The sequence below is a fragment of the Camelina sativa genome, chromosome 15 (genome assembly GCF_000633955.1).
Source record: "Camelina sativa cultivar DH55 chromosome 15, Cs, whole genome shotgun sequence".
Classification (NCBI taxonomy): domain Eukaryota; kingdom Viridiplantae; phylum Streptophyta; class Magnoliopsida; order Brassicales; family Brassicaceae; genus Camelina; species Camelina sativa.
In genome coordinates this window covers 5,451,774-5,472,646 of record NC_025699.1, presented here as the reverse complement: position 1 = coordinate 5,472,646, position 20,873 = coordinate 5,451,774, and the positions used below count along the sequence as shown (strand labels likewise).

The window sequence follows — 20,873 nt, the reverse complement described above, 5'->3', positions numbered from 1 at the left end:
AATCTACAAAAAGCTTCTTTGAGTCAAAATGTCCCAAGAGACAACCTTGTCGACATAACAAAGCCATTGGTTCCCAATATCTCGCTGCCCCTTTCTTATCATCATCCGTACAAAATAACTCTCAAGTTCCTTCCTTTAACACTGAGCAGAGATGTTGAAGCACTGTTTTTTATCTCATAACGCCGCCAGTGATCTCTATTTCCCTTTCTCCAACTCCAGATTCAACCCTGCAAGTTGCCGAAAGAAGCCACCTCGTCTCACCTCCTGCGTTGTCAATGTTGGATTCCAAGATATCGCTGAGGTCATCCACAACAAGGTTTCACCTTTTTTCTCTTCTTTCATTCCTTTTTTCTTTTTCTTGGGAGGGTCATCGTTACTTACTTTTAGATTTCACCGGCGTAAAGGTACTCATAGCTGCTGGGACTTCTGCTGTGATTGGGCAGCTCTCTAAGCCCTTCACTTCTGTGGTTTTGTATGGGAAAAAATTGGACTTTAGAAGTGTCTTTCAAGCTGGTGGTTTCCCTTCAACACATTCATCTGTAAGCTCTGCTCTTTCTTACTCTTTGTTGCCTCTTATAACCGTGTTTGTCTACTTCTCTGATATTGTGGCCTGATTCCTGAAAAAAATCAGTCTGTTGTGGCTGCAGCAACTGCAATTGCTTTTGAAAGGTGCTTAGCTTGAAAACCTTTCTTTTCTCAATTCCCCCAAATTGTATATTCACTTTATGTAATTTCCTATGGTTTGGTTTCAGGGGTTTTGCTGATTCCATTTTTGGTCTAACTGTGGTTTATGCTGGCCTTATCATGTATGATGCCCAGGTACTTTTCCCCTTTTTCCCCAAAATTCCAACTTGCATTCCACAAGTAGCTTTTGAATTGAAGTCTCAGTAAACCTCTTGTATCTATAGATCTTGGTTGGTTCTCCTCAGTGTCTGATTCATGCTTTTAGTTATTGCTTGTATAGGATATGAATTAATGTCTCATATCTCATATTTGATTGGTACAATCACAGGGGGTGAGGAGAGAAGTTGGAAAACATGCGAAAGTGTTGAACAAACTAACAGCTAATGCTAGTAGAAGTGAAGTGATGAGTTTAAAGGGCAACAAATCTAATAAGGTTTTACAAGCAGACGAGATCAGTGAGGAAGTTGTTCCACCATTGAAAGAATCAATAGGACACACTGAAGTTGAAGTCATAGCAGGGGCTTTCTTCGGTTTCTTAGTTACCTTCAGTGTTTATTCCCTTCTGTAATAAAAAAAAAAAAAGCTCCAAACTTTTATAAACTATATATACATTTTTGTATTGTGATAAGAAAGAAAGAGAATTTAATAATGTTGAAATTGCAATTAAACAGAATCAGTGGTAATGTCAAAATCAGTTTTGATAGATCTGAGAGAATTGTTCTGTTTTCGTTGGTTGGTTTGCTTAGACTTGGAACAATAAAAAAGTAGAGAAACCCCACAAACACAACACACACAATAGAGTTTGACACCAAAAAGTAGAAAGCTTTCCTTTAGGGTTTCTCTTTTTTTCCCTTTCAATCGAATGGCACATCGTCAATTGTACAGCTACGCTCTTCATCAACCTTCCTACACTGCTGCCTCTGCCTCTGCCGTATCTCCAGCTCCTCCGCCGCAACCGCCAATTACTGCTCTTTCCTCTCTCTACGGTTCTTCTTCCTCTGCTGCTGACCATTATTATCCAGATACCACGTTTCGTTTCTTAGTTCGTGACGGATCCGAAGCTTTGAGCAACTACAACAATTCAGGGACTCTTGCATCGTCTTCCGCTATGTATCACCACCATCTGCCTAACACGACGGCATCGCATTTGGCGTATCCGCAACTGCTTCAGCATCAGGATGCTTCTTCTTGGCCGCCTGGTGTCGAAGTTCCAGGTGCTGCTTCCGCCGTCGAGCCTCTTCCTCCTGGTGTCAAACGCACATCTGAAGGTATGCTCTTTTTCTTACTATTCTGAGATCTGCATCATTTTCTTATTTATTGCTTGGTATAACTAACTATGCCTCATAATTTGGAAATTTAAAGACTTTAGCTTTACTCTTTTCTCTGCTCATCGTGATTCTAGTTCTGGTCATAGCGGAGACTTTAAACTTCAGGTCTCTTCAATTGCAGCATAAAAAACACAGCTTTAATGATGGTCTCTACTCTAGCTTGATTTTTTTCTAGGAGAGATCTTACTTTACATTTACATTAGCACAGTTATTGTTGGGTTGTATTCATTTGTGCTTTCTAGTTAGCTAGAATTGAGGTTTGCATTGGTTTGCCCAGCTGCTTTGTTTTGTGTTTGGACATTTAAGTTAGAATCATCTCTCTAAGGAGATGCAATTCAGATCGAATTACACCTATGTATAAACTATAAAGCTTATTGTAGTGTTCTTGTTTTAAGTCTTTGTTGCTTTAGAAGTGCCTGAAGACAATTGTTTTTAAACTTGACCTCAATGTTTTGAGTTGAACACCTTAGTGATTATGCAGTATTAATTGATGCACTCTATGGTTTTCAATAGACTTTAAGAAATGATTGTGTGTAAACCATAATTTCTTACTGGAAGTTTAACTTAAGATACGATTGATGCTATATTTTGGTTTCAGCTGTAAGTATCTCCTACATTTATTACCCCAAATTTATTTTCAAAGTATACTTATACTCAGTACATATATTCTCATTTCGTTGTATATTATTGTTTATTATGTAATCTAGCGCTCTACTATCCGACTCTGTTGGGTGCCCATAATACAATTGGTCAAACCGAAGCTTGGTATACAACAGACTATTTTACCAAGCGCCCTAAGTTGGAGAGTACGAGCCATTTGCCTGTATATCCACAGAGGGCAGGGGAGAAGGATTGTACCCACTATATGCAAACAAGAACATGTAAATTTGGAGATAGCTGCAAGTTTGATCATCCTATTTGGGTTCCTGAGGGCGGAATCCCAGATTGGAAAGAGGTGATCGTTTACTACTATCTAAGTATTTCTTATGCCCTCATATGATATTTACATTACTATTATAACGTTTTTCTATATTGTGGTATGTACTTATATGTTTTATACTGCGGGAGTTTGTGCCTAATTACTTTTTAACTATATATATTGTTTTTGCTTGGTCTCGGAGGTCATAGATTTACTACATTATTATAAAAGTAAAGACATGACATATGGTATCTTGATTGTGAGTCAACACTTGAGCTTCTGCGACCATGTTTGTCATCCGTGCTCTTACCTTTGTCAGATCATTCCTTGAATTGGAAGAGACAACATACTCATTGTCTAGGCATTCCATGATAAAAATGATATGATTGTTTTTGCTTATGAATATCTATCTTTTTAATTCAGGCACCAGTTGTTCCAAATGAAGAGTACCCTGAGAGGCCAGGAGAACCAGATTGTCCTGTAAGCTGTTCGTGAAAACTTTTCGAGCTATATTATTTCTGTTTTGCCTGAGGATCTGATTATCTTTTGTATTTCACTGCTGTCTAGTACTACATAAAAACACAACGCTGCAAATATGCTTCAAGGTGCAAGTTTAATCATCCGAGAGCTGAGGCTGCAGTAAGTGACTTTTCCATTTTGCACATAAAATCTAGTGCTTGTAATATGTGCTGGTTTAGTTTTTTCTTGGATTGTGCATGCACATAAAAGCATTATGCTCTTATGTATTTCAGGTTAGTGTTGAGAATCAAGATGTATTGCCTGAGAGGCCTTCTGAACCTATGTGCACAGTAAGATATACACATAGTAGACTCATTAATACATATCCGCTTTTTGTAAATTCCCTTACAGATGAAACTGATTTTGATTAGTAATTTGACAATGTTTCGTTTCTGCATCAGTTCTACATGAAGACTGGAAAATGTAAATTTGGTTTAACATGCAAGTTCCACCATCCAAAGGATATCCAGCTACCATCATCTAGTCAAGATAATGGTAGCAGTGAGGTGTTAACCAGTGATCCTGATGCCACAAACAATCCGCATGTCACATTTACCCCAGCGTTGTATCACAACTCGAAAGGATTACCTGTTAGACCGGTAATGAATACATCACTTTGCCTTTCTACTGATCTATTATCTTATAGGCACAATTGGTGAACTTTTTAGTGTCTCGTATGCACTATACTTAGAACTGATGAAGATGGTTTGTTAGCATTATATGCTGGCATGTTCTGAGATCTGAGAATGAAGTTTCACTAACTAGACTGTAGCTTTTGCAGGGGGAAGCGGACTGTCCATTCTATCTCAAAACTGGAAGGTGAATATCTGTTGTACAATACTAGTTCGTTGGTTACAACCTTGCTAATAAAACTGTGACATTAACGTTCTAACTGGTTTCCCGTTTCCACAATCAGCTGCAAGTATGGCGCCACTTGTCGCTACAATCACCCTGAGAGGACTGGTTTGTGATCATATCAATATTTGTCGTTCTTAGAAGCTTTAACGTATCACTTTCATCTCTTAATTCTTGTGATGTGCGATGTTTTGATTTTGTGCACAGCATTCATCCCCCAAGTCATCCCCCAAGCTGCTGGGATAAACTATTCTCTACTTTCGTCGAACGCTGCGAATTTAAACCTTGGGATGGTTACACCAGCTACCTCCCTCTATCAGACTTTGTCTCAACCCACGGTAAATGCCTTATATTCATGTTGTAGGAAATTTTCAAAAGCTCCTCCCTAAGTTGCTAGAGGTTTACAAAGTTGAGCTTGTTGCAGCTTGGAGCGGTTTCAGCAACTTATCCCCAAAGACCTGGACAATCAGAATGTGACGTGGGTATTCTTGTTTCTTCTTGAGATAGTTGAGCTGTGCTTCTACATGTCTGTTGGACTTACCAAAAAGTCTTCTTCTCCAATATTACAGTACTACATGAAGACAGGGGAGTGCAAGTTTGGAGAGAGATGCAGGTTCCATCACCCAGCAGATAGGTTAAGTGCAACGACCAAACAAGCTTCTCAACAACCGAATGTAAAGCTGAGCCTTGCAGGGTATCCCAGAAGAGAGGTACCTACAAGTACAAAGTGTGTATCGTTTGAAGCGTGCATGTTATGAGTTTGTGTGCTAATGCCATAGAATTAAAAAAAAACTGTTGCAGGGTGCGCTTAATTGCCCTTATTACATGAAGACAGGGACTTGCAAATATGGGGCAACATGCAAGTTTGACCATCCTCCTCCAGGTGAGGTGATGGCTAAGACCACTTCAGAAGCTGATGCTGCTGGAGCAACAACAGACACTACTCAATGAGTATCCCCAGCTTTGTGTACGATAAGATGATAATGTGTTCAGGCTGATTGTGTTGTAATCTTAGTTTACTTTGTATGTTCTTTATCTGTTTCGTTTCAAAATGCTTCTCCCCCCTCCCTGGGTTCTCCATATCATCGTAAAACGAAAAGAAAAGCTTGAGCGAGTATTCTTTTACTGAGTAAAAAATTCCTATCTTACTATTTTTGCTCAGTTGAGCTAATATAAAGTCAAAGGTGTTCCACTACTGTGTTCTCAATGATTCAATACTGTAATCGGATTGATCCTCCGTTGATTTGGTCCCCTTGGTAAATGCCGTTTCCCTTGTGATTTTTTGTTGATGGCAATTATTATCAGTAAACTCCAACCAATCACCCCAGTAAGATGAATCAATACGTATCAACAAAGATGTGACAGTTTGACAGAGAGCCAGTGCATGTAACATGCTTCTTCAGCAAGAAACACGTCGGTGCTAACTGCTAAATCATAAAAGGTGGGGTCCTAAATTTTGTTCTTGTAAGTTGAAGAAGAGGACATGAAACATAAGGCAAAAGGAGAGGAATACAAGGACTCATTTGACTGCACAAGTTTTTGTTCCTTTGATGAAACATGTGAACACCTCTATTAATGATAAAACGACAAATCATGAAGGTTTGTCAAAAGGAGGAAGGAAGACTCAAAAGTTTGATACCTTTCCCTTTGTCTTTCTTTTCAACTTGGATCATTTTAAATTGTGGGGGGGGNGGGGGGGGGTAAAAAAATATGTGTGTGCACAGTGCACACTATCCAAAACGCTCTTTTTGGACCTATGTTACCAAAATTAAGCAACCTTCCACAAAACAAACACGAGTGTCTGTCATCTCGGAAACCCTAAATTTTTAGTTTTAATTTCAAGATTCTGTGAAGGAACAAAAGAGTAAAGTGAATAACAACAGTAAAATAAAATTGACCGTATTGACAGTTTCAGTCCCTTTTTTTATATTGTTGTTACTCAATCAAACCCTATTTTTGTTGATGTGTAACAAACAAAAATAAATAATTGTTGATGTTGAGATATCGCAAATAATAATAATATTAAACTTATTTTTAATTGGTTTCGTTTTGGGTTTAAATATAAGAGTGAGGAGAGGGTCTCGCACTCGCAGGTTACAAAGCTTAGCCGCCGCCTTGAGAAAAAATCCTGAAGGCCAAATTTTGTTGGAGCAAAGGTAGGATTCGTTAATTTCGTCTCTCACTTCCTTGTTTTTCGACTCATACCCAATAATCTTCTCTTTGTTGCCAAGAGATATCTTGTTTCAAAGTTTCATCTTTGCTTTACCGTGTTCTGTTCTGTATTCTCGATGTTTTCAGGTGAAGAAGAAGACGACGCAGGGACAGACAAATATGAAGTACGTTTTGGTAACAGGAGGAGTGGTGAGTGGTCTTGGCAAAGGTGTCACTGCTAGTAGCATTGGACTTCTCCTTCAAGCGTGTGGTCTTCGTGTTACTTCCATCAAAATTGGTTAGATTCTTGCAATTTGTTTTCACCACTTTTAGATTGCATGTAACACGCTGTTTTATTATTCTTCTCCGACCAAGAATCCGGCACAAAAAAAGACACCTTGTTGTTGTATAACGACTTGTATTGTTTAGCCAATTTGAGTGGATTTTTGTAGCTATGCGATACTTTTTTTTTTCAACAGTTACATTTTCTTATTATATATGCAGATCCTTATCTTAACACTGATGCTGGAACAATGTCTCCGTTTGAGCATGGAGAAGTATTTGTATTGGATGATGGTGGTGAGGTATGTCATATTTTGATTTATGTCCTGGATTTTCTAATTATCTCAATTAGTGCCCCTCAAATTGATTAGCACTGTGACCCCTTTTCAGGTGGATCTTGACCTTGGAAACTATGAACGGTTTTTAGACAGTACATTGACCCGTGACAACAATATAACAACTGGAAAGATTTACCAGGTATATCTACCTCAGTAGTTATCTCTTGTTATATCTACCTCAGTAGTTATCTCTTAAGGTTACAAATTTCTGTGCCCTCATTTTTGCAGTCAGTCATTGACAAGGAAAGGAAGGGGGACTACCTAGGAAGAACAGTACAGGTTCATTTCATTATGTTCTTGTGTTCTTACTTGACTTCCTCTCGTTCTCATTTGGTTGAGTGTTTTGAACAAAGCTTTTAATTTTTCTTTTTAGGTGGTTCCTCATATTACTGATGCAATCCAAGATTGGATTGAGCGTGTTGCTAATGTTCCTGTTGATGGGAAGGAAGGTCCTCCTGATGTCTGTGTCATCGAATTAGGCGGGACTATAGGTACTATTTGTTGTCTTGTATTACTTTTACTGACAATTGCTCAGAAGAGTGGCTTTTATTAATTTATGTTCTGTACAGGTGATATTGAATCTATGCCCTTTATTGAGGCCCTTGGTCAATTCTCGTATAAAGTTGGTGAGTCGTGCATTAATATATAATAACTTTTGAAGTTTCAGTAATTTTATTAGGCTATTACTTATCAGCTCCATCACCGCATCTGTCTTTTGTTCTTAGGACCTGGTAATTTCTGCTTGGTTCATGTCAGCCTTGTGCCTGTTCTCAGTGTTGTTGGTGAACAGGTAATTGCCTTTATAATTGATATCTTCCATGGAGGTTCTATTTTATTAGTTTCTAACAACTATGCTATGAACATCTGTATTGCAGAAGACTAAGCCAACCCAGCACAGTGTGCGAGGACTCAGGAGCCTTGGTTTGACACCAAATATTCTAGCATGTCGCAGCACGAAGGTAATGGGAGCTCCAATATTTTCATGTGCTTTAAGTGTTGATGTTAACTATGGATTTGGTTTTTAACCTATCAGTTCTTGTTTTGTAACAGGCACTTGAAGAAAATGTCAAGACAAAACTATCTCAATTTTGCCATGTGCCGGTATATATTGTTCAATTTCTGGTTTTCATTTCCTCTTCTTAGATCAGGGAGGTCAGATCTCTCTTCAAAAGACCGATGTCCGCATAAACTTTCTGTCTGCTTTTCTATGGTTTCTTAGGAAGTGAATATTGTAACGCTCTATGATGTTCCAAACATTTGGCATGTTCCGCTGATGTTAAGGGTAAGCACATTTTTCTTGAATAGTTTCTTACTATACTTAACGAAAGCAAATGAGCTTATTCCCATACTGAATTTGTTTTTCTTATCATTCTTTTGGTGTTAACTTCTCTAAAATAGGATCAAAAGGCTCATGAAGCGATCTTAAAAGAGTTGAACCTTCTTAGGTTTGTCTCTGAACAAATTTTTTTTTTTTTCGTCTCTACGTGTAAATTTAATTTTCCTGCCCCAGCAAGCACATACTCAGTTTTAAATAAAAAAAGCGTGAATTTACTAAACCTGAGATCCATCCTTTGTTCCCTCCGGTCAATGGATGTTTTCTCTAGGCTCCACTATAGCTTGTCGGTGTTGACTTTTCTCTTGTCTGACATTTGCTTCTTCTGCAGTAATGCTGTAAAGCCTGACTTGGCCGAATGGACTGCAAGAACTAAAATTTATGACACACTGCACGTTCCTGTTAGTCACCTTTTTCTAAATAATTTTTTTGAATACCAGCGTGTCTATATAATTGGAACCATTGTTCATTCTCATGGTCTTCTCTTCAGGTGAGAATAGCTATGGTTGGAAAGTACACTGGCCTTACTGATTCATACCTTTCCGTGTTGAAGGTAATTGGGTCTTGTGTTCTTAAACAAACCAAAAGTTGTTATGCATTTACTTCATTTCTCTAACAACCGTGTCTAATATTGAGGATTTTTAAAAATGGCTTCTGTCTCGTGTCCTTTTCACTGCAGGCCCTTTTGCATGCTTCTGTTGCATGTCACAAAAAGCTTGTCATAGAGTGGGTTGCAGCCAGTGACCTTGAAGAGATAACTGCACAGGAGGTGAGTCTTGCTTTCGTTACTCTCAGGGTACGGCAAAGGTATATAGTCTCATGAGCTTTTGTATGACTTACTGTTGCAGACGCCAGATGTCCATAAAGCTGCATGGGATCTTTTGAAGGTATGTCAATTTTAATGGAGCCTGGCATACCAATTCGGTAAATATCTTTGACTCAAAATTTCGCTTGTTGCAGGGTGCTGATGGTATCCTAGTACCAGGAGGATTTGGTGATAGAGGAGTGCAAGGGAAGATACTTGCTACAAAGTACGCCCGCGAAAATCAAGTTCCTTTCCTTGGCATATGCCTGGGAATGCAGCTGGCTGTTGTTGAATTTGCCCGTTCCATTCTCGGTTTTCATGATGCAAACAGCACAGAGTTTGAACCAGAAACTTCAAGCCCATGCGTCATATTTATGCCAGAGGTACTTGACATTTAATGGATTACATGCTTTCCATGTATCGAGTATCTACTTATACTTGTTCAATCTCTTTTTAGGGATCCACAACTCATATGGGGGGCACAATGCGCTTAGGGTCAAGGAGGACTTACTTCCAGGTTGCTGATTGCAAGTCTGCAAAGCTGTAAGCACAGAACTCATTTAAGATACAGTAGCACAGGATCACTCATAGGATTCATATCCAAAACCTATATAACTTCTTCTTCTTGTTCATTCAGGTACGGCAATGCAAAGTTTGTTGATGAGCGACACCGGCACAGATATGAGGTAATATTTCAGCTTCTTGTATTTAATATTGTTCTTTTCCTTAAGATTTCTCCTTAGTTGTTGAAAGTGAAATATATGAAATTTTGGCAGGTCAATCCAGATATGATATCAGAAATTGAGAAGGCTGGCCTTTCTTTTGTTGGGAAAGATGAGACTGGGTGTCGTATGGAGGTAATATGCTCATGGAAAATCTGTTGAATATGTGACTCAGTTTGAGATTGAACAATATATAAATGCTTTCGTGATGTTGTGCTTCATTGTTCTACTGGCTTGATGTGCAGATTGTAGAACTACCAAGCCATCCATACTTTGTGGGTGCTCAGTTCCATCCTGAGTTTAAGTCCAGACCAGGAAAACCTTCTGCATTGTTTCTAGGTAAATTCTAGGTTATAGTTCGACAGCTTTTGAGCACATTTGTAAGATTCTGTGTTGATGGTGTTTGTGGCTTACTAAGAAACACGTTGATACCACAGGTCTTATCGCAGCAGCGTCTGGGTGTCTAGAATCAGTTTTGCAAACAGGTGGCAAGGTGAACAAAGTTACGATAAATGGAATGGCCAATGGAACTGCAATGGGGAAAGTTCACCAGAACGGCAATGTGTACAGCAATGGAAACGGGCTTCACCACTGACTCAAGAAAGGAACAATTTTACTGCATTTTCTAAAGTCTTTTTTTTCTTGCTTTTAATCAAAGCTTTCTTCAAGCCAGTTTGCATGTATAGTCCCTGAGTTTTGTTTACTTGTCTTAAAGACTTGTTAAGTTTCGTTGTTAGGGTATGGGAAAAGACATGGATATGAATGTGCTTCCTGTTCTTGGGTTGCTTTTTGCCTTTCATAGCTAAAGATTAATAAAGATCGATAAACTAGTTTCTTCAGAACTACACAATGTTTCTCCCCTTCTTTGTGTCATCCATTTCATGTAATGCAACCAAACAACGAGGCTCCATTGATTAACAAACATTGATATCCAAGAATTATCGAGTCTTACAATTTTTTCCACATCTTTTATTGTATCAGTCAATTTATTCTCCCCAAAAAACTTCTCATGCTTCGTCTTTTAATTTAGTGTTCTTGTTTTTTTGCTGTCAACCGAGCTGAGTCTGTTTTATATATTTTTTGGCTTTCCTTCCAATACCTGAACTAATCTTGTTTAGTTCTTGCACTCTGTTTCTCATCCGTCTTCAAGCCATGAACCACCAAATGGATGACATCAACAGCGTAAAGGCCAACGCAGGCAGAGAATTGATCCTTGAAACTCCGCTGGCTGAGTCTGCGCTTTTGGAAGGTCCATGAGCAGCGGCCCTCGGAGCAGAGGATGGTGGTGATGGTGGCTCGTCATAATCATAATCATCATCATTAGGTGGTTGTGCAGGGCGTGGTGGAGGTGATACCGGTGCCAAAGGAGAACCAGGAGGTGCATTATCAGCATTAACATTAATCATTATAGCACTACTAATATGAAGCACCGAGATGTTAAATGGTAGTGACGCTACAGAGTCTAGAAGCTCAGCGTTCACATCAGGCCCGGGAACGGCAGATCCAAATAACACGTCTCCGTCTTTCGTAACTGTTGCGTTCAAGAACCCTTGTTGGCCTCTAGCTTGGCCGCTTGATTGGAAAAGAGTGGTGAGGAGTACTGACTTCTTGTTCAGATTCTTGAGCTTCTTCTCGTCGTAGTAATCTAAAATAATGTGGAGGCTGAGGATCTTCTTGATGAGGTTGATTGGTTGGCCGGAGAGGGAGGAGAGTCCGCCGTTGGAAACCACAAGGACGGTTATTGTTTGACGACTGTTGATGGTAGAAGCGAGTTGAGTTTCGGTGAGAAGTTTGTTGAAAGTGGAGAAATCATCGTGCTCGTTTAAAATGTTAGTGATGTTGAATGAATTTGATGAAGTGTAGAGGAATGTGGAAACAAAGAAGAAGAAGAGAGTTAGTGAAGAAGACATGATTGTAGTTGTATTGATGAGATTTTAAATAAAAATTGTGGCTTTTGGTAGTGAGCTTTATAAAGAGTGCAAGATATTGATATGTGTGTTTCTTTATTAAGGCATGAGGAAGAGAGTGTGTTTCTCCAAACTTTGAGGAGAACATTGTGTTGTTGTCTTGGATTGACAGCACTTGTCGGAACCGATAATACTGCTCAATTAGTGTTACCGATATTCACTTTAGAGTAAGCCACTTGTTGCACATCGAGTTACCAAGACAGAGTAATCAAACCAGAATGTCTGATTTGGTTAATATCGACGTTGGACAGAATAAACTAAAGGATCCGGTTAAAATTGATCTAAACCGTTGACTTGTCTAGTATGGATTAGAGAGCTATAAAAGAGTGAGCCACCAAAATTGGCAATAAGAAGAAACCCTAAAATCACGTTGAGCTTCTTCTCTGTATCGAATTCGGCGACGACGATGATGATCTCTCGTCGATTGGTTTCTAAATTCCTTAAACCTTTGTCTTCTCAAACACTCCACGTCACTCCCCGTCAACTCCAATCCTCATCATCTCCCATAAGAAACCATCTGATCCACGGATCGGTGACTCTGGAGCTAGGTCTGTTAAGATCCTTTTCTTCTTTCAACATCGACACCAAGCTTCGATCTGAAACATGGTCACCGAGGTATTTCTCGACACCAAGCGGAGATGTTGAGCCGAAGAAGCCAGAGGAGCCGAAGAAGCCAGAGGAGCCGAAGAAGTTCGAAGAGATGAAGCACCAAGAGATCGAAGGACCAACGGTGGAACGCGATTTGTCGGCGTTGGGAAATGAGACGAGACAAGTGTTGGAAGGGATGATGAAGAACATGTACAGTTTAAGTGGAGCTATGGGTGCTCTGGGTTTAACTCAGCTGATCGTGGGGGCTACGATTTTGTATGCGACTAGATCAGATCCGATGAAGGAAATGACAATTCAGAGCTGTATTGCTTTTGGATTCCCGTTTGCTATGGCGTTGATGGTGAGACGATCGTTGAAGCCAATGTATTTCTTCAAGAAGATGGAAGAGTTAGGGAGGTTGCAGATTCTTACTTTGTCACTTCAGGTTGCTAAGAATCTCAATTTGTTGTTCGTTAGAGCTCGTCTTGTTTCAATCTTGTGCGTTCTTGGTTTGTGTCTTGGAAACCTGTTCCTCTTGTTATCACCATGAGAGAGAGCTGAGAGCTATTGAAATACAATTTCTCTATATTTTGTTTTCTTCTTCAATATTATATAATCCAAAGATTTTTAAAAGAGCATTATAAAAAAAAAAAGTCGATACAAAGTTTTAGAGTAGCTTTTTTAAGAGACAAAAAGAAAAAAACCAATTTGAGAATAATATCCGAAAGGCAGAGATGATGAAACTCATCTTCCTTCTTTTTACCTAAGCTCTTGACTCTCTATTTTTGTCTTTCAATCGTCTGATTTTGAATCTGTTCGGACGTATGTGAGACTACGAGCATTGTTGGGGGCTACACCTACAGCGTTGTTGTTTCCAGTCTCAGCTGAATCGCGCTTCCATTGCATACTCCTGCCTCCAGCCCTCGCAACTGAACGGCCTCTTAATGCACCACCTCTAAAGTATGCGGGTGCTCTTGCAAATCTTCCACCTCGAGACCATGTCATGCTTGATGCAGCCTCCTGCTGTTGCCCGCTGCTTCCTTTCACAATCTGCATCCATCATACATACACACTACTGAGTCCTTATATCCCATCTAAGATTCTAACCAATCCTAAAGATCATAACAGACGATAATTGCTATGGTAAAACAGAGGTAAAACAGAATTGAACATTGGTTTCCATTTGTACCTTGAGAATCCGAGACATGAAAGAGGTACCGTCGAGAGACAATGCATTCTCTGCAGCTTCTTTGCGTGTGAACTCGATATACGCTGATCTGCAAAGGGCATTCAACTAAGGTTCCCCATGACTGAACTATGACATATTAAGACAATAATAATTGAGGTCATAAATTCAGAAAACTTACCCACTTGGTTGTCCTGTTGCTGGATCTGTAACTATGATAGCTTTAAGCACTTCACCACACTTGTTAAAATGCCTTGAAAGGCTATCCTTGGTAGCACCAAAATGAACCTGTTTTCGACCAATCACATTCAAATCAATACATCTAATTGACAAGTTTTGCCTCAATTCCAGTGCAAGGGTAAATAAACATAAACAATTATTACATTGGCGACAAAGATTGTCCGAGAGCTAGCATCTTCCAACGGGCGGGTCGTGGATAATGTCCCTGCAAATGCCAGCATATCATCTTAGATCAACTTATTCATTAGAATTACATCAACAGGAACGAAATAAGTGAGTTTGCCAAGGAAAGAAAGAAACTTCAATCCCATGAATCTTCAAAAAGCTTAAGACTAATATAATTTAACAACTCACCAGGAACAGATTTATTGGTTGTTGAATCTTCTTTCGCATTGACAGCACGTTTTATCTGTCAAAGAACAACAAGACAGCTTGTATTAGGAGTCATGTTGCTGTCACTCTTACAAACGAAATAAAACGTCACAACATAGCCATGACGGGTAAATATTAGCAAGAAACTTTCAAGATGTTTTATATTTCATGGCTAACAAATTTTGGAAGAAGACTGTCATTGAAAAAGCTAGTAAGAGCATGCATTTATAACCTGAAACTTACATTTCCATTCCCTATTGTATCACTCTGCGTAGCTGATTGTGTGATAGTTTCACTAGAAACCATTCTGCCTTCGTCCATATATCTTTGCAGACCCATATCTGGTACTTCCATCTGCCCCTCTAACTTTACTGTTTTCCCTGTATCTACATTGCCGGAGAAACTTGCTATCTTTTGCCTGGTTGCACCTTCAGTAAGGTGATTTTGATAATTCATCCCTTTAACTCTTTTAGGGTCATCGACTAAACGATGCTGCAGACTATTTGGATTGTTAATTCTGTTCCCAAGGAAAGTGCTCGGGTGAGGAAAATTAGCACTTGAACTGAGTCTGCCTCGATCAGAGGCAAATTTCAAGCCAGTGTCAAAAGTTGGCATGTTCTCAACATACACTCCATTGTTGTCAAGACGGTGCGTGTATTGATGATGTACCCCTTCCGGATCATCGCTAATATTCCTACATTCTTCATTCTTAGGAGAAACTTTACCAAGTACCATATGTCGGTCCAGGGTCTCAGAAGTAGACTGACTAATTCTGTCAAAGACACTTCTCCCAGGTTTTGGTTTTTTGGCATCTTCGGCTGCTTCGGCAACAGCTTTCCTTACAGAGGCCATGGGGTTCACAACCCTCGCAACAGATCGAATTTTCCGAGCTGGGTTGGGGTCAGATGATTCTTGAGTAGATGTGGACACCACTGAACGAAGACGTTTTAATGAGGATTCAGTCGAACTATTTGCTGGCTTGGGTATAGCTAGAGCATCTCGCACAGCAAACTGAAGCAGCCGGCGAGAGACATCAGGTTTAGCTGGCGGTTTAGCTTCCCTCTATCAAACAAGTCAAAGAAAGCAAAATCAGAAAACTATAACCAGTATTCGTACAATAGCTTTACCGCAGAACATGCATTAAAATACTGGAACAAGGCATCTCCACGACACTAAGTTAATAGTAATTAAAAATGTCAGACATGTTAGTCCCATAAAAATCAGAACGCAAAAGTGGTCTCTACCCCAAATTTTACTCTTAGAACGTCATCACAATAAGATATGACATCCTATCCAGTAAACTATAGATATGATATTCAATAGACAAGTACAAAACACAGACCTGTTCATTACGCGAGTCATCAGTTCTAGACCTTTTCCTGTCGGATTGAGACTGGGGAGATGGAGACCTCTTATTATGTCGGTGTTTGTGATCTTCCTTCTCATAGTTATGAATTTTATGAACCTCAGAACTCAGAAGAGGAGGAATCTCAGAGACATTAGTTGGCTGGCTTTTCCATAGTCTACCACGGCGTGATCGTCCCTTTTCAGGTTCAGAATCCATAACCACAACTGCTTTATCCTCATTCTGACTGCTTATCAGTGAGCTTTTTACAGTAGTTTTCTCAACACGAGAATTAAAATACTCATCTCCACTTTCAGAGATATGATCCCACAACCTGCATATATACATACTCCAAGTAAATATGAATTTCTAGATACACAAAAGCAATAAAACTTCGTATTCACAAGGGGTAAGAAATATATAAAATACCAGGCCACAAAAGAATCGCTATCATCTCCAAGAAATATCTTCAATTCATTATTTGCTTCCTCTTTTCTCCTCCCATTCCTAAGCAAAACTATCACATATTCCTGCAAGCAATGTCATTTGAATTGTAAGAGCATCATCAAGGCACACTAATGTTATATTCCAAAAAAAATCAGCAATTCTAGCTACAAGGAACACGAAGAACACCACCACAATTCAGCTAAACTAAAAAACAAAGAGAGCAATCGTAGTAAAATTACAGACCAAAAAGCGATACCAAATTAAGGGAAGAACAGAGAGTTGGAATCAGAATCGTACCACGAGAGTGTCATCCGTGTAATCGCCCATATACTCCTTGAGTTTATCCATGACAATCTCTTTCAACTTCACCACTCCTCCATCACTGAAATCACCATTGAAGGTCCGATCATCGACTAGATCAGCGCTTCCCATCTCCTCTGAATTTTTCCCCTTACGAGAGATTATATTAAGAACAAAAGAACCCAAATTTGCCACCGGATTGAGAATACCACTAAAACCCTAACCTACGCGCGATTCAATTCGAGAACAGATATAATCTAGGAGCTCCGAGGGTTTGGTGGTGGTGCTAGGGTTTGGGTTTCTGTCGGAGAAATCCAGAGAACCGAGTCGATTCGTGATTAAGGGATTTGCTTCGACGGACGGAACTAATTATAAACTGGGGACCTTTTGCGTTTCAATTTAATTTGCTTTCATTTATATTTTTCATAATTGGGTTGGGCCAAAATAAAATTGCGTTTCAATTTAATTTGCTCCAACTTTTAGATTTTCCTCTTAATTTAATTTAATTTGTCCAGTGACTTCTTTTTCTTAACACAATTTACTAAAAAGTGTCAAATATGTTCGAGTAATTGTACTGTCACGCGTTACAAAAATAATGTTGGTCTACAAAGGTTCATAATTAATTCGTACTGCTACGAAATAAGTATAAACTTGTTGAAAATATCGAAATTTTTACGAAGATATTAATAAATTTCACGAGCTTATTATACACACTTTACAATTCATCTTCATTCTTTGAATGAATTTTTCATATGTAAACCAATGGATCATAAATTTTAATCCCCGTCTTAAACTTTTTCAAATAATTTAGCAAAAAAAAAAAAAAAAAATTCAAATTATAAAAAGCTTTGAACATAAAAACACTAAACTCCATCTCTGTATGGTCTGATCCTTGGATTCCGACTTAATCCCCGAGACCAACTTTGCATTATGGATCGCCTTCCTATGCTTCGAGTTAAAACCTTCATTGACAGAAGTTCAAACTCCTGGGATATGGCGTTGCTTTCGGCCACTTTTAAGCCGGAAGATGTTGCCATCATCTCGGCCTTACCTTTGGGTAATCTTGATTCCCCGGATAGATTGGGTTGGCATTTGACCAAAACTGGAGTCTATTCGGTGAAATCGGGATATAATGCATTACGCCAGGCTCAGGTTTTTACTCTGGATTCCACAGTTTCTGGTCCAAATATTATTCCTTTACAAGCTTTTGTATGGAAAATCTGGTGTCCCCAAAAATTCGGCATTTCTTGTGGCAAGCAATCACTGGTTGTGTCGTAACAACGGCTAATCTTTGAAAACGTGGAATAAGCTGTGATAGCGAGTGTGCTCTTTGTGGTTTTGTGGAAGAGACAATTAATCATGCTCTGTTTGAATGTCCTCCCACGCGACACGTCTGGGCATTATCTACCTTTCCGACGGCCCCTAGGTTTTTCCCAACGGGGTCTATCTATGCCAATATGGACTTTTTATTCTGGAGATTTCACGACGTTCCTTTGGCAGATATTTATCCTTGGATTATCTGGTATATTTGGAAGGCCCGGATTGATAATTGTTTAGCAACATGGACTCTAATCCACAAGCGATTTTGCGGTTGGCGGAAGAGGAAGCCAAACTTTGGACCTCGGCACAGGAGGCTGCTGTTGAGAATCCTCCTATAGCTAGCAATCAAGTTCTTTCAGATCTTAGGATTCCTGCTGCCTTTGGAACAACTCGGTGTACACACAGTTACCGTTGTTTTGTGGATGGTTCTTGGAAGGCGACAGACCAATATGCTGGTAGAGGTTGGTTTTGCATTTCCCCTTCGGGGGAGCTCCCCACTATGGGTGCATCTAACTTCCGTCGCAGTCTTACCCCTCTTCATGCAGAGGTAGAAGCTTTGGTTTGGGCAATGCGGTGTATGATTGGTGCGGATAATCAGGATGTTGTGTTCCTGACAGACTGTTCGGATTTAGTGAAGATGGTGTCTTCGCCTGCTGTCGGCCTGCATTCAAGACTTATTTGGACGACATTGAAGTGGATAAGGAGGAATTTCTCTCCTTTTCAGTAGTTAATCCCTTGTTCACAAAATGGTAAAGCGGATAATCTGGCACGGCGTGTTCGTGTAGTTTCGCACCGAGTTACCTATGTAAACGATTTTCCTTTCAATTGGCTCGTTTGAGTTGATCTTGTACTTGTTGACAAAAAAAAAACACTAAACTCCTACTAGTAAACCTTTTAATCTTTACCGTCGTTAAAACGTTGTCGACACTCATATATTACATCCCTCACCCAAGCCTCATCTTCCAAGCAATTTTAAATATGAAAATCAAGTTAGCCTTTATATAGTTTAAACAATTTTTTGAAGGTTTTTGTTAGTTTCTGTTACGAATCTCTGAAACAGTTCTGAGTTCTGAGTCTTCTGCCTACACTAATAGTTGCATGAGAACTGAGGTATACAAGTAATTTGTTGTTCATACACAGTAACTTGTTGTTTATAGCTTACAAATCCTACAATAATGCATCGCAACTAAAGATTGTTAAGTTGACAATAAAATAAAAATCGTTCTACATCGGCATTGGTTGGTTGGTGTTACGTACTACGTAGCCATTTTTTTCTGTAAAAATCGCTAAGATATTTTCTAATGCATTGAAAACAATTATTCAAAAAGATATTTGAGAAAATACGTAACCTCTTGTTATGTACTATACTATTAAAAAACCCATACAACTCAAACACGTTTATTGGTTGCTGCTGCTTTATATTATACGCCAAGTAAAGTTTTGTCGAGAGAGAGAGATCTGGCGTTTGTGAGTTGTGTGAATATAGCAAATCGATACGATATACTAAGATGTAATTAATTGGGTGACAAGGGTTTATAACTTCTTAGAGTACGAATTCCCCATAACAATAGTTTCTAATGAGTTAAGAGTCAAAAGATTAAAAAAGAATCCCAAAGAGACGATAAAGGGGAGAGAAATAATACAAATCAATAGATATCGAAGTCGTCAAAATCATCCTCAAATTTGTTGAAGAAGTAAGAGTCTTTTAGACACCAATCGGTGGATAAAAATCCTCCACCGTCGCTTAACATATCCGTAGACTCGTAGTAGTCATCATCGACGTCCATCGCCGTATCCGTATCCATCGAAGATTCTGCATATTCCATCTCTGCGAAATAGTCACGGGGCATCATCATTGACGGCATCATCATCCCCTGTCGCCAACCTCTATTCATCATTGCTTAAGAAAAAAAAAAATGTGTGTTTTTAGGTTTTAAGGGTTAGGGCACCCTTATATAATATCCGGTACATTCATTATAAAGGCCCATTAATTAGGAGAGTAGATTGGGCCCATCTTTTCTATTTTATTTTCATAAATAGTTTACAAAAATATAAAATAGAAATTTTACAGATTTGTGACGCATAATGGACTAATCGTTGATAAGTAGAGCTAAACCACACGAAACGTAACCAGAGAGTCAGAGACACGTTGCTAAAAATGACCAAACCACCCCTTTTCGTTTCTACCGAATCCTACATACACATTTCTCGATGGATCATCAAGAAGAAGATCATACATCCGAAAGAAAGCAAATTCATGAATTCGTAAAGCCACAATAATGATAATTATAATAATAATCATTCACTAATATATAATTAAGCAAATTAAATAAAATAAAAAGAGAAAAAAAAATGAGGTTCAGATTTTGATTGAACAGAGGAGGGAGGAGGAAGCTCTCTCTCTGATCTTTCGTTTTACAACACAGCCACCACCATATCAATCAAATCGATGTCTCTCCGAGCATCTCTTAGATCGGAGCTTTTTGAACCACCGGCCACCACAAGTTTTTTTTAAATCAATCAATCAAACGGTTTTTGAGATCGAATAAAAATTCAAACTTTGACCATCTTAGCCGCCTTGACGACCGGGTTTTCTCTAGCGATCGCCTCACGTCCGGCGGTTTTGTAGTCGTAGCTACAATCATGACGACCGGAGTAACGGTGTTCGGAACAGAAAAGTTCACCGCAACGACACCTGAATCCGGTCAACCCGACTTTCTTCCGACAACCGGAACATCGGTTAACGATCTGTTGATCTCTCTTAACCGGATCGATCTCTCGTGGACGAATCACGACTTTAGCTGGCGACGACCGGAGATTAACGGATCTAGCTGATCTCTTCAAGACCGAAGAAGAACCGGAATCAACGACAACAACACCGGTTGTCGCGGAGACGAGGGAAGCGTTGAAACATTTCTGACACATGTTGTTGTTCGTCGCTGGATTTGCTGTAACGCCGCAGTTATTGGTACATAGCGTCGCCGCCGTTGTTGTTGGTGTTGTTGTCGTCGTCAAGGTTTCGAGTACTTTGAACTCCGTCTCTTCTTTCTCTGTTCTCTGCGCCATCGAGTCTTTATTGAATTGAATCTCTCTCCTTTGCTTGCTTCTTCCTCCGGCGAGTTCACAGATCGAATTAAGGAGAGAGGAAGAGGAGAGAGAGATGAAATGGGGG

The 20,873-nt window shown here is 39.4% G+C and overlaps 7 protein-coding genes across 8 annotated transcripts; 4 read left to right on the top strand and 3 right to left on the bottom strand.

The window, feature by feature from the left end:
• LOC104745490 (uncharacterized membrane protein YuiD-like) lies at positions 36-1,280 on the top strand. Its single transcript, XM_010466743.2, has 5 exons — positions 36-316; positions 405-539; positions 632-669; positions 753-819; positions 1,013-1,280. The coding sequence occupies exons 1-5, from the start codon at positions 152-154 to the stop codon at positions 1,250-1,252; spliced, it is 645 nt and encodes a 214-aa protein (XP_010465045.1). The 5' UTR covers positions 36-151; the 3' UTR covers positions 1,253-1,280.
• LOC104745488 (zinc finger CCCH domain-containing protein 37) lies at positions 1,381-5,500 on the top strand. Of its 2 annotated transcripts, none has more exons than XM_010466741.2 (12): positions 1,381-1,952; positions 2,720-2,967; positions 3,355-3,411; positions 3,499-3,570; positions 3,684-3,740; positions 3,852-4,049; positions 4,223-4,269; positions 4,367-4,413; positions 4,513-4,643; positions 4,730-4,783; positions 4,875-5,015; positions 5,107-5,500. In XM_010466741.2, the coding sequence occupies exons 1-12, from the start codon at positions 1,547-1,549 to the stop codon at positions 5,254-5,256; spliced, it is 1,608 nt and encodes a 535-aa protein (XP_010465043.1). In that variant the 5' UTR covers positions 1,381-1,546; the 3' UTR covers positions 5,257-5,500. The 2 variants fall into 2 exon arrangements, with proteins under 2 accessions (XP_010465043.1, XP_010465044.1); XM_010466742.2 differs by having other exon boundaries at positions 1,382-1,952; positions 4,232-4,269; positions 5,107-5,422.
• LOC104745486 (CTP synthase) lies at positions 6,360-10,723 on the top strand. The gene is made up of 22 exons (XM_010466739.2): positions 6,360-6,461; positions 6,604-6,754; positions 6,961-7,040; positions 7,129-7,215; positions 7,305-7,355; positions 7,450-7,567; positions 7,646-7,702; positions 7,802-7,866; positions 7,952-8,035; positions 8,127-8,177; positions 8,296-8,358; positions 8,475-8,521; positions 8,741-8,810; positions 8,900-8,962; positions 9,089-9,178; positions 9,258-9,296; positions 9,370-9,597; positions 9,672-9,757; positions 9,852-9,900; positions 9,991-10,071; positions 10,182-10,275; positions 10,374-10,723. Exons 2-22 carry the CDS (start codon positions 6,637-6,639, stop codon positions 10,529-10,531), a joined length of 1,779 nt encoding a protein of 592 aa, XP_010465041.1. The 5' UTR covers positions 6,360-6,461; positions 6,604-6,636; the 3' UTR covers positions 10,532-10,723.
• LOC104745487 (fasciclin-like arabinogalactan protein 14) lies at positions 10,650-11,851 on the bottom strand. Its single transcript, XM_010466740.2, has one exon. The coding sequence runs from the start codon at positions 11,844-11,846 to the stop codon at positions 11,082-11,084; it is 765 nt and encodes a 254-aa protein (XP_010465042.1). The 5' UTR covers positions 11,847-11,851; the 3' UTR covers positions 10,650-11,081.
• LOC104745485 lies at positions 12,236-13,089 on the top strand. Its single transcript, XM_010466738.2, has one exon. It carries the CDS (start codon positions 12,310-12,312, stop codon positions 13,039-13,041), a length of 732 nt encoding a protein of 243 aa, XP_010465040.1. The 5' UTR covers positions 12,236-12,309; the 3' UTR covers positions 13,042-13,089.
• LOC104745484 (protein gar2-like) lies at positions 13,114-16,766 on the bottom strand. Its single transcript, XM_010466737.2, has 9 exons — positions 16,379-16,766; positions 16,064-16,164; positions 15,632-15,968; positions 14,533-15,351; positions 14,272-14,326; positions 14,061-14,122; positions 13,859-13,965; positions 13,681-13,768; positions 13,114-13,541 (listed from the first exon to the last, which is right to left on the bottom strand). The coding sequence occupies exons 1-9, from the start codon at positions 16,511-16,513 to the stop codon at positions 13,284-13,286; spliced, it is 1,962 nt and encodes a 653-aa protein (XP_010465039.1). The 5' UTR covers positions 16,514-16,766; the 3' UTR covers positions 13,114-13,283.
• Positions 19,851-20,769, bottom strand: LOC104745483 (zinc finger A20 and AN1 domain-containing stress-associated protein 5-like; the record flags this gene model as incomplete). The annotated part of the gene is given in 1 exon segment (XM_010466736.2): positions 19,851-20,769. A coding segment is annotated over 1 exon segment (513 nt). The 3' UTR covers positions 19,851-20,254.

What these genes read in the sequence shown, in the direction of transcription:
- LOC104745484 (XM_010466737.2), bottom strand. Translation starts at nt 16,513, where the DNA reads ATGGGAAGCGCTGATCTAGTCGATGATCGGACCTTCAATGGTGATTTC. An exon ending in ATACAATAGGGAATGGAAAT is followed by an intron (nt 14,327 to 14,532) that starts GTAAGTTTCAGG and finishes GTTCTTTGACAG; the next exon opens with ATAAAACGTGCTGTCAATGC. An exon ending in GGACAATCTTTGTCGCCAAT is followed by an intron (nt 13,966 to 14,060) that starts GTAATAATTGTT and finishes GGTCGAAAACAG; the next exon opens with GTTCATTTTGGTGCTACCAA.
- LOC104745490 (XM_010466743.2), top strand. Translation starts at nt 152, where the DNA reads ATGTTGAAGCACTGTTTTTTATCTCATAACGCCGCCAGTGATCTCTAT. An exon ending in CTGAGGTCATCCACAACAAG is followed by an intron (nt 317 to 404) that starts GTTTCACCTTTT and finishes ACCGGCGTAAAG; the next exon opens with GTACTCATAGCTGCTGGGAC. An exon ending in ACTGCAATTGCTTTTGAAAG is followed by an intron (nt 670 to 752) that starts GTGCTTAGCTTG and finishes GTTTGGTTTCAG; the next exon opens with GGGTTTTGCTGATTCCATTT.
- LOC104745485 (XM_010466738.2), top strand. Translation starts at nt 12,310, where the DNA reads ATGATGATCTCTCGTCGATTGGTTTCTAAATTCCTTAAACCTTTGTCT.
- LOC104745488 (XM_010466741.2), top strand. Translation starts at nt 1,547, where the DNA reads ATGGCACATCGTCAATTGTACAGCTACGCTCTTCATCAACCTTCCTAC. An exon ending in CTTCTGAACCTATGTGCACA is followed by an intron (nt 3,741 to 3,851) that starts GTAAGATATACA and finishes TTTCTGCATCAG; the next exon opens with TTCTACATGAAGACTGGAAA. An exon ending in AGACTTTGTCTCAACCCACG is followed by an intron (nt 4,644 to 4,729) that starts GTAAATGCCTTA and finishes AGCTTGTTGCAG; the next exon opens with CTTGGAGCGGTTTCAGCAAC.
- LOC104745487 (XM_010466740.2), bottom strand. Translation starts at nt 11,846, where the DNA reads ATGTCTTCTTCACTAACTCTCTTCTTCTTCTTTGTTTCCACATTCCTC.
- LOC104745486 (XM_010466739.2), top strand. Translation starts at nt 6,637, where the DNA reads ATGAAGTACGTTTTGGTAACAGGAGGAGTGGTGAGTGGTCTTGGCAAA. An exon ending in TCAGTGTTGTTGGTGAACAG is followed by an intron (nt 7,867 to 7,951) that starts GTAATTGCCTTT and finishes TCTGTATTGCAG; the next exon opens with AAGACTAAGCCAACCCAGCA. An exon ending in AGACTGGGTGTCGTATGGAG is followed by an intron (nt 10,072 to 10,181) that starts GTAATATGCTCA and finishes CTTGATGTGCAG; the next exon opens with ATTGTAGAACTACCAAGCCA.